This window comes from Typopeltis vanoorti, chromosome 3, assembly GCF_054136105.1.
Source record: "Typopeltis vanoorti isolate ZY-2024b chromosome 3, IOZ_Tvanoo_1.0, whole genome shotgun sequence".
In the NCBI taxonomy this organism is placed as follows: domain Eukaryota; kingdom Metazoa; phylum Arthropoda; class Arachnida; order Uropygi; family Thelyphonidae; genus Typopeltis; species Typopeltis vanoorti.
In genome coordinates, this window is record NC_143551.1 from 139,056,551 (window position 1) to 139,071,820 (window position 15,270).

At 35.4% G+C, this 15,270-nt stretch overlaps 1 protein-coding gene across 1 annotated transcript in view; it reads left to right on the forward strand.

Annotated features, from left to right (window-relative positions):
* The window catches only part of Kdsr (3-ketodihydrosphingosine reductase), a 134,316-nt gene extending 132,449 nt beyond the window's left edge, over positions 1-1,867 (forward strand). Inside the window, exon 10 of the mRNA XM_090416049.1 lies at positions 1,618-1,867. Within this exon, the coding sequence (XP_090272175.1) occupies positions 1,618-1,728 (111 nt within the window). The 3' untranslated portion in view covers positions 1,729-1,867. The remainder of the gene's footprint in view (positions 1-1,617) is intronic.
* Positions 1,868-15,270: the final 13,403 nt, after the last annotated feature.

Below are 15,270 nucleotides of genomic sequence, written 5' to 3' on the forward strand. Positions count from 1 at the left end.
TTACTACTAGCAACAATAATAATAATGGAGCCTGCGTAGTTCAGTCGGTATAAACGAAACCGTTTAGTTAGAAAGACCTGGGTAGTTGGAATCCCATTTACGACGCGCATAATTTTTATCAGTCCTGTTCAGTTAAAGGTAAGTTAGCAGGCATAATACGGAGATGGCTAGGCTTTTCCTCCCGGAAACAGGCAAATCAGTCCCATGAACAGACATGAAACAGTTATCGGACAAGAAAAACTTAAGAAACTATATTGTTCTATAATTTTTTCCTATTAAAGTAGCATTGCTATCTCCCTATGCATGGTTCGGTTTTTGTTCTAAATGGATCAATTTTTTCATAACATTTTCAAAAATTTAAAATTTTCAGTGAATTGTTTTTTCGATAATTGCATTTTTGACGATTTGACGTTCGATGAATTGCCTTTTCGATGAACTCTCCGGATACTGTGTATTATGCATAAAGCAACTTATCTTCATCATCTGCCTAAGACGGATTTAAGCTGCCTGAACGATATCTTTACAGCCTGATCACTATTGGAAGCCAAGTTATTTAAGTTTCTGTAAGAGTTTACACCATTTATACTCTTGGTATTTTCTATCCATTTTCTTCTAGGTCTTTCCAGTGGTTTATTTCCTTCTACTCTTCCATTTTGGAGAATTTGAAGAAGCCTGGGTGTAGGCATTCTGTGCACGTGTCCATATCACGACAACTGTTTTTCTCTTATTCTTATTGAAATATTGTAGTGTAATTCTCTAATCTCCCAATTGATTTTCATTTCAGTCCATGATGTTTGTTTTATTTATTTTTCTCAAACACTTCTTTTCAAAGCCTGTCAATCTTTGTTCTTCCTTCTGTTTGATATAACCCAAGTCTCTGCACCATAAAGAACTGTGGGGAACACTATTAAACTATATACTTCGATTTTAACTACTTTTTTTCAACTACTTATCATCACTCTTTAAAAAATCTCAAACAGAATTAAAATAGAAATGTATAGACCAGTTAGAACTATTATTTTATATGGAACAAAAATCTGGAATAGAAATAGACCAAAATGAAAGTAAATCTTTGAAAATAAAATCCCTCAGAAAAGTCTTTTGTCCTGTAAGAGATAACACAGGAGAGCAGTGAAGAAGATATAATCAAGACTGTATCAACTGTGTATAATGGAAGAGAGAGAGAGAGAGAGAAGAAAGAATTGTAATCACAGTGATACTTGGACATTCAAAAAGATTAGTCAACACAGAAATCCTGGATTAGACTGGAAGAGCTAATAACATAAAACAGCCGATGAAAATGTTGCATTCAGCAAAGAACCTCAGAGGCTAGAAAATAATTCTCCTTATATAAAAGTATCCATGAAATAGTATCCATACATAAAAGTATCCATGAAAAGGTTTTTATGAATGTTTACTTAAACTCATTATATTCACTTCCAACTCTCATTTCACACATCTAAATGATTTTTCATGATTATCCAGATTTGATATTATGGATGTATTTTTATAACCTATTTGCTATGTAAATAGAAAGTATAAATTTTTGAAATAAATAAACTAATGCATTACTAATGACCTTCTTCATTTTACTAATTTTTGTTATTTGATTCACAGGTTTTAACAATGGGCCCTTTTCGTCTTTTTGGAGCCATATTCATTAATAGATGTAATAATATTATAAAACAGTGTGTCAAAGAGCGAGAACAGTCTAAGAAATCATTATGAGTTTTCAAGGAATAAAAGAGACAGACAGATAAAACTGCATTATGCTATTAATATTGTTCTTAAAGATGTGATTTGCAGAACTTCTTTTAAGTAACAATTAATAAATACTTATTTACATGAAAATGTGCATTAAACGAAACTAACCTGTGTTGAAAATCTTTATTTCACTATATTAATCAAAATATGTGATGCACCTAAAACTGTCACAACACATACACATGCATTGAACTTCAAATAGTTAGTTGCCAAAATGTTTTTGTGACTTCTAGCTAATATAGGTTTATAACAAATTTGCATATTAAATGAAAAAAGTAGTCATCAATTACACAAAAAAAAAAGAAAGGAAAAAAAATGCATTCTGAGACTTCTCTCTCAGAATTTACATGCAGCTTTTTCATCGGATCTGTTAATTTTTTAGGCCTCTCTCTCTCTCTCCTTCCTTTCAGTTTATATCCTATAAGTTTGGGTAATCAGTTCTGATCCATTTGCTGTACATACTCCCACTAATTGATTCACTGTTCATCAGCATCAAGGAGACTGTTGATCCCTAAGTAAAATTATGCTCAAAGCTTAATTAGTTAAGCTTATCAAATATATAGTTTTGTAAGCTACCAACAATTCAGTCTACTTATATTATCCATTCAAGGAATATTCAAAAAAAAAAAAAATTTAACTATATCAATTAACTACATTTAAATTTTTATTTTATTTATCTGATTATGCATTTAATATTACTTATATGAATCTTTTACTTATGTATAACAGCACATGTTGGTTCTACAGCAGTAATGCCGTAATTTTTGTCTCCCACCCATGAAAGGTTGTAAACTTATAGTACATTAGTACTCTGGGTTGGCCAAGGTTTTTTCTGTTTTTATAATTTTTTATTCATTTTTTTTTACCCTGCTCCAGAGACCAAATGTGGAATATTTTCAAACCACTTTAGACCTCCAGTAAGCAGAGCAGTGTACTCACAGTATATTCAGCAGCTGGCAAATATACTGTAATTGTCTTTAGGTGAATATTCCCTGAAGCAATCACAAACATTCATGCACATGATAGGATTGGAATTTCCAGCCTGTTGATTGGAGAACAGGTACACTAACCATTCAGATGGTAACTAATGGGGATTAGTCTGTACATTTATGAATATTTTGATTGGTGTGTTTTGTGAAATTAAATCTGCACCAACTTAAACAGCTTTTATTCTGCACATACACAAGAAATAAGTTTCACTTTTGCCAGTTGTGCATGCACAGATGTAAAATAGCAACTTGACTGTAAAACAGTTGCTCTCCTTGCACCATTCTTTTCTGACTCTTGCATATGTGTGACTAAAATAAATTGCCTATACAGTGCCAGAAACATAACAAACATGTAAAGCACTGCATGTTATGGTGGTTGGTCTTTCACCAAAAAGACAGAAGAAAAATATATCAGGTCTCCTCTTTGCAAGGGATCAGAAGTCACAACTGCCATTTGTGCAAGGGATGAGTTTTCTTCATTTAGCTCTTTTAAAATCAGATTTAGGTTTGTTAATGATTGTTTGCATTTTGTTATGGGCTTCATTGTAGGCAGATGCATTTTTTTTTTTTTTTTTCTTGGACTGCCTTTGCAAAAAGGACTTGTTGAAAAACCAATGCTTGGATATTGAGTGAGAATGTGAATTTTGAATGGAAGAGAATGATGGCCTTCATTCTGACATGGATAATTTCTCTAACTCACTCAGAGTCAAGTGGTCAGATCAGGAGAGTGAGAGCAGTAGTTAGTGGAAAGAAAGAGTGAAAGAAAAGTTTTGATAAAAGGGATATCTTTGTTGATATCTTTTGTTGCCAAAGGTCTTGAGGTTAAGAATTAGAAGGAACATTCTGTGTCTGAGGAAATGTGCACAAGTTGCCAAGAGAAGCAGTAACTTTACAGCATACTTGGAGGAAGAATGGATGTTGAGATTATAAAGAGAATTATCTAGATGGTAGATTTCTATTAGATTACTGCTTACAGCAGGCATTGTTTCTTCTAGCTTGATCATTGGAATTGGATATGGGAAGTCAGTTGTGCAAGTTACTTACCTAGAAAGACGACTTCGTTTTTTGGGAAATTGGATTGCATACAATCAAGCTTCAGAAATAAGAAATTGAAGAGGTCAAAGTGATTTCCAGAATAATCCACAGAAGGTCAAAACACAGGATTCTGGATTTGACATTCTCTGACATGACATTTGATTGCCCAAAAATATAAGTACTGTCCTTGTGGTAGAAGGAATCATACTGAGCGTAGTTTGGACAATCAACATGCACATTTGTTGTTGAGGTTAATTTTTAAACTTTGTTCAGGAAATAGTTCAGATCTAGATGTCTGTAAGCAACAATCTATATCATTTGTTTGTCTTTATGCTGCAAATATTGGTACCATGAATGTGGAAATAATTTTTTTGGGGGGAGGTAGCATTTTTATTTTTATCAGTTTTCAGTGTTATTTTGAGGGTGATTTTTTTTTTTTAAACTGTAGTAACACTACAATTGATTGTGTTAAGGTAGAGAAGAAATACTTAAAGAGCTTCAGAGCTGATATGGAGTGTGTTTTTGGTGTTGTATTTATATTTATCTAAAACATTAGCATAATGTTGCTGTATAAGATAACAATGAGGTATACACAGGCTAACAAATTCCCACTGTGTTACTGTTGTGACAGTGCATGCAACCTACAGATGCTGTTAGCAATTAAAGAAAATGTATTTCTGTATAAAAATTAATACACATACAAAAGTGAAACTTGCATCATTGTAAGTAGCAACTTGGTACATGTTCCATTTGTTGTCCTCTATACACCATGACTATTATTACTACACTTCTTTGCCATACTTCTTGCAACATGTGATGATCATTCACATGAATATTGACAACCACTGTGCATATGTAACCCTTAAAGTTGCTCAGCATTACAATCATTAGTAGATAGTAAATGTCATCTTTCCTGAATAACCCCAGAAAACATTGTGGGGGTATCGTCTGCAAATCATGCAGGCAAGGAAATGAATTCTCTGCCAGTCCATCACTTGATTAAATGTACAACCAAGAATGTTTGCCTCATTACAGATGTGTGATGGCATACCATGTTAAAAAACATATTTGTCTTCCAGTAGTTGTGGAAACTGTGGTTACTGCTTCATATCAGTAGAAATTCTGGGGACTGTTTTTTTCCATCAAAGAAAGTTCCATGTTGTGGCTCATTTATTTCACAGGCCTGATATGTTGACTTTGCTCATAATCTTGCCAGACATGCCCATCTGTTTCTGTTCTGGTTTGTTTACCTGAACTCTTTTGTTATTGATGCAAGCTATGTCCCAAATTGCGATCAAATTCACAGTTGGAGAATTCCTCTAAACTCTATAAGGTAAGAAGGTAAGATTGGGAGGTAAAGCTGTTCACCTTTGAACAGCTTTGCTTTTTATAAGAAATAAATTTTGTAATTGCTCACATCATTTGTAATTATCCTGTATATCTAAGCAAAGCTTTATTTAAAAAAAAAAAAAGATGCCAATCAAAGATTCATATTGCCTGATCCTTATTTGTGGCATTATTTCTAAAAGCTTTAATTTTCACAAACTCATTATGCTTTTGGTAGTTAATATGGATGCCAATCTTGATTAATTTCCCACTGAATGCAGAATTTCACCATTATCCATCCATTAACTAAAATTGCACTGTGAGGTTCAATTGGTACTCTTTGGTGGTAATTCTAAACTTTTGTGTTTTCATTTTTCTTAATCATGTCTCAATAGCCCCGACAGTATGATATTGCTAGTTATCAGGTTGATGCTTTTCCCCTGAAGTTTCCCATGGATTATTTTGTACAAGTGCCACATTTTTAGACAATGTATAATTGCATGGAATGTTAATATAATGCATTATGTTCATCTTAGTTCATACAAAGAAAAGCATACCCACTACCCCAACCACACCATAAATAGGATGCTATACATGCTGGTCAGTAATATTCTCCTAGCAGTTGCAGTACTCAAACACGTCTCTGTTTTGAAGAGTAATTATCATGATTTGTCATTGCATACCACAATTTTGCAGGGATTTACACTAATCATATAAATGTACTTCTAATGTTTATAGTACTGTTTTAATTAACGTACCTTTAAATTTAGCATGCAAAAATGTCTTGAGGAGTGTTTCCTGGCTGAGAGAAAGAAAGTCGTAAGCATGATGACGTTGATGATAATGCACTTGGTCATCCAAACTCTTAATGATCTGTGTGAGAATGTGAAAGTTTTATTCTTTGCACCAAATACGACATCATTAGACATGGGCATCATTTCAACTTTCACAGGCAATAGAAACAACATCATCAAATTCCTGCCATGTACCCTCAAGGGGGTGTACAGGATATGATAGTACTACATGAAAAAAAAAATTACATCATTACTAACTTCCTATCTACAATTTTCCTCCAAATCAGTCTGTTACTTGTCAAGACTCCAACATTATCAGATCTTATATTTCTATCATCTAAGGCACTTTGTACCGTATCAATCCACCTATATATCTTGGTCTTCCTCTGGGTCGTTTTGCTGCCAACCTGGCAGAGGACACTTGTTTTGCTAATCTTGATTCACCCATTCTGTTTAAGTGACCATACCACCTGAGATTAGCTCTGCTAACGCATTCCTGGATGCTGACAATGTCAAGTTCTTTCCTAATATTCTCATTTTTAATATGATATTGCCATTGATGCCATCTGTTCACGCCTCTAATCTTTCTCAGGACTCTCATATCTGCGGTCTCTAGTCTTTGATCAAGTGTTTTACTTCTGACCCAGCTCTCAGATCCATAAGTTAAAACTGGTTTGAACACTGTCTTGTATACAGCTAATTTAGTGTTCCAACTAATTTCTCTCTTATTCCATATGAATTTATTCAATTGACTTCCTACCATACCAGCTTTGCTGATTCTGTTGTCTATTTCAATTAATTTACCATCTTCAGTAAAAATCGTGCCTAAGTAACTGAAATGTTTTACTTGTTCCACAGGTTCTCTATTCACAACACAGTTAACATTTTCAATGATTCTGCCTATTTTCTTTGTCTTTTTATTACTGACCTTCATACCATATCTTTTACAGCAGTTATTCAATTTAGTCAGAGAATCTTGCAGACTTGTAGCAGATTTATTGAAAAGTATAACATCGTCCTCATAATGCATACAGCTGACATTAACATCTCCAATTTTGATATCATGTTTAATACCACTTTCCTTCATAATGTGATCCATATAGATAATGAATAACAGAGGGGATAATGTACATCCTTGTCTCACACCAGATTTAACATTAAACCATCTTCCTGTACTTCTTTCAATTCTAACTGCTGACCTACAAATCAAATAAAGACTAAGTATTGTTATAATGCCCTATCGACACCATATAACTGTAGCGTATTGAATAGCTTCTCTCTTGGCACCTTGTCATATGCCTTTTCCGAATCAACAAAACTTAAATACAGACCTTTGTTATATTCCCATGCTTTTTCGACTATTTGTCGTAAAGTGAAGACTGATCATGACAGCCTCTATTTGACCTGAATCCAGCTTGTTCTTCACCAAGCTTTTCTTCCACAATTCTTCTCAACCGTTTCTCAAGTATACTTGCATATATCTTACCAGGAACACTCAATAGGATATACCTCTGTAATTCTCACATTCGGTTTTATTTCCCTTTTTATATTTATATATAGGTACTATGAGAGCTCTACTCCAATCATGGGGAATTCGTCCCTCATTCCAGGCATTCTGAACTATATGCAGTGCAGTCACTGTAAGACTTTTATACCACCATACTTCAGCATTTCTGGTCGAATATCATCTACTCCTGCTCCCTTTCCACATTTTAAATCTTTGGTGGCTTTTTCTACTTCAAGTATGGATATGTATTCCTGAATGTATGCTTGAGTGTTTTTTACCACTGTGCTATCACTGCTTGTTTCATTTAGCAAATTTTCAAAGTAATTACTCCATACTTCAAGGATATCTTTTTCTTCCATTTTCATGTCACCTTTATCATCTCTAACTCCTTTTACAGCACTCTTTCCTCCATTCCTAAGCTTCTTCAACAACCTTCAGAATATTTTGCCACCTTCTTGATATTTATTTTCTATATTCTTGCCAAAGTCCTCCCATGACTTTTGTTTAGCTAGTTTTACACACTGTTTAGCTTTCTTACATTTGTCTCTGTATTCTATAAGAGTGAAAGCTGAATTATTTGCCAGGAACTTTTGATATGCTTTCTTCTTTTCCTTCACTGCCTCTCTAACTTCCTTTGTCCTCCAGGGAGTTCTGATTTTTTTATCCTTGCACACAACCTCACCACATGCCTCTCTGGCAGAATCAATCAATGTTTTCTTCAGAGTTTGCCACTGAATCTCCAAGGTTTGATTCCTGTTCTCAAAGTCTTTCATTTTCTTTTCAATAATCTTTCTGTATTTTAGTCTACAGTTCACATCTGAGAGCTGCTCAACTTTTATTCGCTTTAAAACTTTCTTACATGTTATTCTTTTCAATATGATATTCAATTTTATCCTGCTCAAGACTAAATAGTGATCACTTCCAATTTCAAATCCTCTATACACTCTGGTGTAATGCACCAGGGAGAAAACATCACAATCAACAATAACAACATCAATGAGACTTTTCTTATTCCTTGCCTCTTCTCTCCATGTGAATTTGTGCACATTTTTATGTTGGAACATGGTGTTAGTAATAACCAGTCCATGTCCTGCGCAGAAATGCAAGATATTTGCCATTATTATTAGCTTTGCTCTTTTCTCCAAATTTCCCAAAATATTTCTGTATGTCTGACAATCACTTCCTACTCTGCTATTTAGATCCCCAACAAGGACCAACTTTTCCTTTTTCATTGTGTCAGTAGCTTTCTCTAAAGCCTCAAAAAATTCCTCCTCTTCTGCCTTAGTAGAACCTTCTGTGAGACCATAGGCACAAATAAGTTTCATTGTCCAGTTCCCCATTGTCATATTTGCACACATCAATCTACTTGAGATTGCCTGTTAATCAAGAAGGTTAGCCTCGTATTTAATGTTGAATGATATGGCTACACCTCCTTTTCCTTGATTATCATTGCCTGAATATAACATTTTGTATTTATTGCTCCGAAAGATTTCATCAGTTTTTGTCTTTTTTGTTTCGGTCATCCCTATTATGTTAATCTGGTACTTATCTAATTCCTCTGCTAGCTGCATATTTTTGCCATTCAGGCTTCTTATTGATAGTACTGATCAATAAGAAAATGCAATTACGTTCCAAGAATTTTGGAAAAAAATTAACATTAAAGATGCAATTGAAAATGTTCATGACTCGTGAGAGCAAGTGTCTTCTAGCTGCATGAGAGCTGTTTGGAAAAGGAAAAACCTTATGTAGAATGTGCTAATGACAGTTTTGAAAATCCTGTGAACAACGTGGTTGAAGAAAACGTTGCAATTGGTGAAGACCTTGGTTTTCATGGTGTTGATGCAGATGTCAAAGAATTATTGGATTCAAATTCAAAAGATTTCAGAGACAATGATCTTGATATTGAACACTAATGTGGATATGAAGAATACGAACAAATGGAATGTGAAGATAAGCTTCCAAAGGAGATAATAATCAAACCACTGGATGGAATATTTCACAGTTTAGAATCCTTTAAGCAGCAAGTAATGGACTGAAGAAAAAAAACTAAAACTGTTCAAATGCCTCTTGATAACTTTTTTTGATAAAAAAAAATTGCAGTAACTAATGTAGATACAATCATTTATTAAACATTTATTTTGCATTCATTTTTTATTTTTCCTAAAAGATTACCATATAAAACAAATTATTAATACAGTTGATCGATAATGTACGAATTGTAATTTTTACCATTGATTATTATATTATATTTGATTAACACGATTTTGATATACACTGTAACATCGAGGGATTAATCGCATTAATCAAGGGATACCTGTATATATATGTGTGTGTGTGTAACTCCATTTGCTCTAAAGCTATCTACAGATTTTACTTTAAACAAATGACACCTTACAATCGCCGAGTCAGCGAAAACCCTCAAGTGGAACTTATACTAGAAACTAGTGCCTTAAACGTTGATCTGCATACTATTCCTTCAATTGTATAAGGATAACCTTGTGTTCAATGCCACCAAAACACAATCTTACCTTTTCTCTCCCAAAAGAGTTCTCAGCTCACATATCCCTCGTATTAAAGCCTAAGTGCTGAGAAAAACTCATTTTAGAAGCTAAATGGAGTGGATGATGTGTTCTCCATTTGGCCACACACATTACTCTTTTTCTGTCCCACCTGAATAATCTTCACCCTGGAATCCAGTTTGCCATGGAAAAATAAACTAATAATAGTAGTTTGGCCTTTCTTGACACCTTAATAACATGCATACCAAATGGTAGCCTCATTTTCCTGTATACCTCCTCTCACACAGGTAAATACATTCAAAAAATTTCCAATCCCCCCTCTCCTCTCCATAATATATTATCATTAAAACACTAACCAATATATAGTATAACCTTTGTTACAGTGAGTCCTCTTTCAACAGAATTTAATCATGTACACCACACTGCACTTTATCTAATGGCTACAGTTCCCACAGTATCAAAAAAATCATCGATCCTTCCCCAATCCTCGACCTTCAGAAAGATTTTGTAATGCTATCATCCCCTTCTCTGAGGCACTTTAGAAAAAAAATACAGTTTGTGCACAGCTTTCAAGCCTCACCAATATTCTACTAAAAATCAGGTCCCTCCTCTCTCTCTGTATACTTATATATACTCCAGGCACTTTATATACTCTTCCTGTAGTATAGTATATAAAGTGTCCTGCTCCTGCAAGTTGGCCTATGAACAGACAGGAAGATTATTATTACCTAACACCACCAGGGAGTCCAGAGACTCATCGAGGGAGGGCACCTACTTTACAACTCTCCATTTCCATCAATCACAACCACCATCATCTACTGCTGACCACCACTAGTATTTTCCCAAACACAAACATCCATGCCATGGTAGGATTCGAACCCGCAGCCTTTTGACTGGAGAGCAGATATACTAATCACTTGGCCAACAACCAACATCAGTATGGAAAAACACAAAAAATGCATCTGCAGACTATGATCAATTGGGTCTTGTGGACCATGCTTTAGATATGGCCCATAGAATCAGTTGGAAAGGAATCACTATGCTTCATTGCAATAAATTTAGAAGAGAGGTTTTTTTTTTTTTTTGAAACCTGCAGCTGCTCTCAAAAATCATCCTAATTTAAATACATATGGTTGCATTAAGCTTCCCGAAATATATGAAACACTAATACTATGAGATCCCAGTTTTCACCCTAGGATGCCCACCTAGTTAGCACTGTAGTGTTTTTTTTTTGTCCATGTGTTTCACTTAGTTTTGTGTGTGGGTGCGTGTATGTTACAAGTCTCATATTGTACTCCCCTGATGTCTAACAGACAAAATATTGGAAGAATTAAATAAAATTTTAATATTTTCTCAGTGCTGTTGATCTCCATTAATCTTCTAACATGAATCAGCTCACCTACCTTTATAAGTAATACACAAATCACCAAACAAGTTCAGGTCTCTCTCTCTGCTTAGACTAATATTTAACTGCAGTCTCTCCTAGCATAAACACCACATCAGTAGTCTCCTCAGCATCCAAGAAAGTGGGTTTTGTATTTTGTATAAGAGGCTATTTTACACCCAACCATCTCAATGATATGAAAATAAATCTGCCAGCATCTAGAATACTGCTCGCTTATTTGGGGGTGATGAACACAAAACTCCCTTTAACATCCTCAATACTGTTCAGAGGTGATTAATTAGGCTCATAGATTATCCCTATCTTACCAATTAACTGCAGCCTCTATCTCACAGGTGCATGTTTCAGCACTTTTTATTCTACAGGTAGGTACTTCCATGGTCTTTGCTCTGGTGAATCGGCAGCGATCATTCCTTCACTTTCTGCTGGACCTGTTAATACAAGAGCAGCAGCTGGACAGCATCCCTTTACTGTACACGTATCAAACCTGATTCTCTATTGTTCTGTCCATTTCTATCCTCTGAAACATCCTTGCTCATAAAGTATTCCAAAGTAACTACAACCTGCAGCTCTTAAAAAAAAGATAAAAAAACCATTGATAAACCATAGTCTTCATCTGTACCTACATGCTGTATGGATGTGCTTATATGTCTTACGTGGATAAGTGGGGTTCTTTCAGAAACTAGGGTTTTTCGTCCCATAAAGTTAATAAAATCGACGTTAGAACTCGCACTATTTCAGACTAAAATATGTTAGTGTTGGAGACCACAAGGTGGCTTCACATGTCAGTCTCTTCATCGGATGACATTTATAATTAGTGGTAGTCTTGGGCCAGCTAGCTAGCTCTGATTGGCTACTAGTGGAGATTAAACTGCACACTCAGGCTCCAATATTGATAACATTAAATCAGCCTAGCCTACTTATAAGGGAATAAAAAGTTATTAGCTTATTTTTTCTTTTGACAAAATATTTTGGTGGTGCTTGACCTCCTGAAGGAAGACCTAAATTCAGATCTAGTCGCCGACTAGATGAACATTTTCTAAGCCTTTCTTTGACCAGTTCCCGAGTTCGTTGATCTCTGACACCGGCGAGCAATTTTTTTCCCTCTGGAACCGCTGATTTTTCGAACTCAATAAAATCGTGGTTCCCAATCCTAACACACTATCTCGAACAATAAATATATAGTGTAAGGATTAGGCACCACGAGATGGCGGCACTTATCATCTATCTCTAATTGGCCACCAATAGAGATTTAACTACCCTCCCCATAGTCTCCAAAAAGTTAGATAGGGATAAAACGCCCTCGGCTACTCCCTGGAAGGGAATCAAAGTAATTAGCGGTCTTTATAATTGGTTACACAGAGTTGTAGTAGCAGCGTTGCACGTGTCCTACAGATAAGTATTTTATATTGAATATTAATAATTTTAGTCTTTATTTTGGCTATATATTATTTACTTTAGACCAGCAGTTTGCAACCTTTTTAATCTTACAGCACTGAAACTAATTACTAAAATTCTACAGCACGCCATTCAAGCATTAAGAAATGTATCGACGGTTTCAAAAAACAATTCCGTTCGATGCATTATAAACATTATGACTCCTCATATACTTTGTAAGTAAAATGCATAAAAAATTTCTTTTACATCAATTTTTGTTCCATCATATCAAAATCTTGTGGCGCTGTTGAAAATGGCTGTTTTAGACTACTATGTGTATTTTTCAGAAATTTAATACGGAATAGAAAGCGTTTTTTCATAGCGCCAATACATTTCATGATAAACTTGGTACTTTATCATGAAAGTTTGGCATTGTCTGTAAGGAAGATGTTAAATCTAAGTCTCAGTAGACAATGTTCCAAGGAAGTGAAAAGAGACAAAGATAGTTCCATTATTATTTTATTACGGGCAACTCCAAGGAGTCCTTAGACTAATCGAGGGAGGCCTTAACATTATGTGAAGAACAACTATTCAACATTCATACAGTATCTATCATATTTTACCTTGAACTCATTCACAGTCATGTCACCCACAACAGACTCTGGCAGCTTATTCCACTCATTTACCACTCTCCAAGTAAAAAAAAACCTAGCTCTAACACACCCTTGCTAACCCACACTCTTTCCCAGTTTCCATGGATGGCCCCCAGTCCTGTTCTCAAAAATACACTCTGAATTAATCTTATAGAAACCCTATAGTAATTTGAAGTGTGATATGATTCATATCACCCCTTTTTTGCCTATGAACCAATTTCAGCAAACCACAAATCTTCAACTTGTTCTCATAAGGTTCATTCCATTGACCTGTTGTCATCTTGGTCACTCGCCTCTGGATCCTCTCCACCTCCTCCCCATCAAGAAGGAACCGAGGTGACCAAATCTGGGCACAGTAGTCGAGATGAGGTCTTATCAAGGCTCAGTACAGAGGTACAATAACTTGCTTGGCTCTGCTTGTCAAGGTATTTTTCAACAACCAAATGAGTTGAGCTGATTTAGCTACTTTTGCAATGTGCCCCCTAAACTTCATATCCCTATCCACCAACACTCCCAAGTCCCTGGCATCATCAATCTCCTGGAGAACAGTTCCACCAATGTGGTATACTGCTGCTAATCTTTTCACCCCAAAATGCATAACCTTACATTTTGCAATATTAAATTGTCATCAATTCTCCTCAGCCCAGTCCTCCAAACTATCCAAATCATCCTGCAAAATTTTGACATCCTGTGCATTCACTATTGCTCTACCCAACTTTGCATCATCAGCAAACATAAACTTCCTCTCAGATCCTTTCCTATATCATTAATGAACAAATTATATAGTAATGGTCCAAGGACAGAACCCTGCGGCACACCACTAGTCACAGTACGTCTTTTGGACTCTACTCCTGAATAAACTACTCTCTGATATCTCTCCATTAACCACCTCCTACCCATCTCACCAATCCCATATGCTGCAGTTTACTGATTAGAATTCCGTGTGGTATCCTGTCAAAGGCATAAGCCAGGTTCAGCGGTATCACTGTTAACCCAATATCCTTATCCAGTTCAGCCGTCACTGTTATAAAACGTGAGCAAGTTACTGAGGCATGATCTACCCTTCACAAAACCATGCTGTCCCCATATAGTATTCCATTTTCATCTATCAATTCCTGTATTTTTCTCTTGACTACTTTCTCCAAGACCTTGACAACGATGTGATATACTGATCGGTCGGTAATTTGCAACAGCAGTCTTGGAACCTTCTTTATACAGTGGAATTATTTTCTCCTCTTTCCACCCCCTCAGGACTAACCTAGACCCAAGACTCAAATTAAACCAAATGGTCAAGGGCACTGAAAAATTTTAGCCGCTTCACGTACGACTCGAGCTAGTATACCATCCAATCTCATGGATGTATTCACATTAAGATTTTGTAATAGACCATTCACTTCCATTTCATTAATCACAATTCCCGTATAAGCTATTGGTTCCTTCATTCCTGCAATATCATTACCTGGATGATATACTCTTGCAAAGTGCTCGCTCAGTAATTCCACTATATCAACTGATTCAGTTACCTGCTTATCATCAGCATTCCTTAAAATCATTCTGCAGTATACATTTTTTCTTTTACTTGCAGCATATAGAAAAAAGTGTTTTGAATTCTGTTTAGCTTGTGTGGCTAATTTCCTTTCATAATCCGCTTTTTCTTTTCTTACCACACTCGTTATCCTTCTGGCCTGCAGTTTATACCGTTCGTGTGCCTGCAGGTCACCTTTCTCCTTAAATTCCCTCCACAGTTGGACTTAAATTCTCTTTTTTTTGCAGCTCAAGCTTAATGGTGTTATTCATCCATTTAACCCCTACTCAGGAGTGAAGTCAGACCATGGCGACGCCCTGGTGCTTTTTATAAACCATCAACAATTTTAAATTCATTATAAAAATTATAAGAATAATAA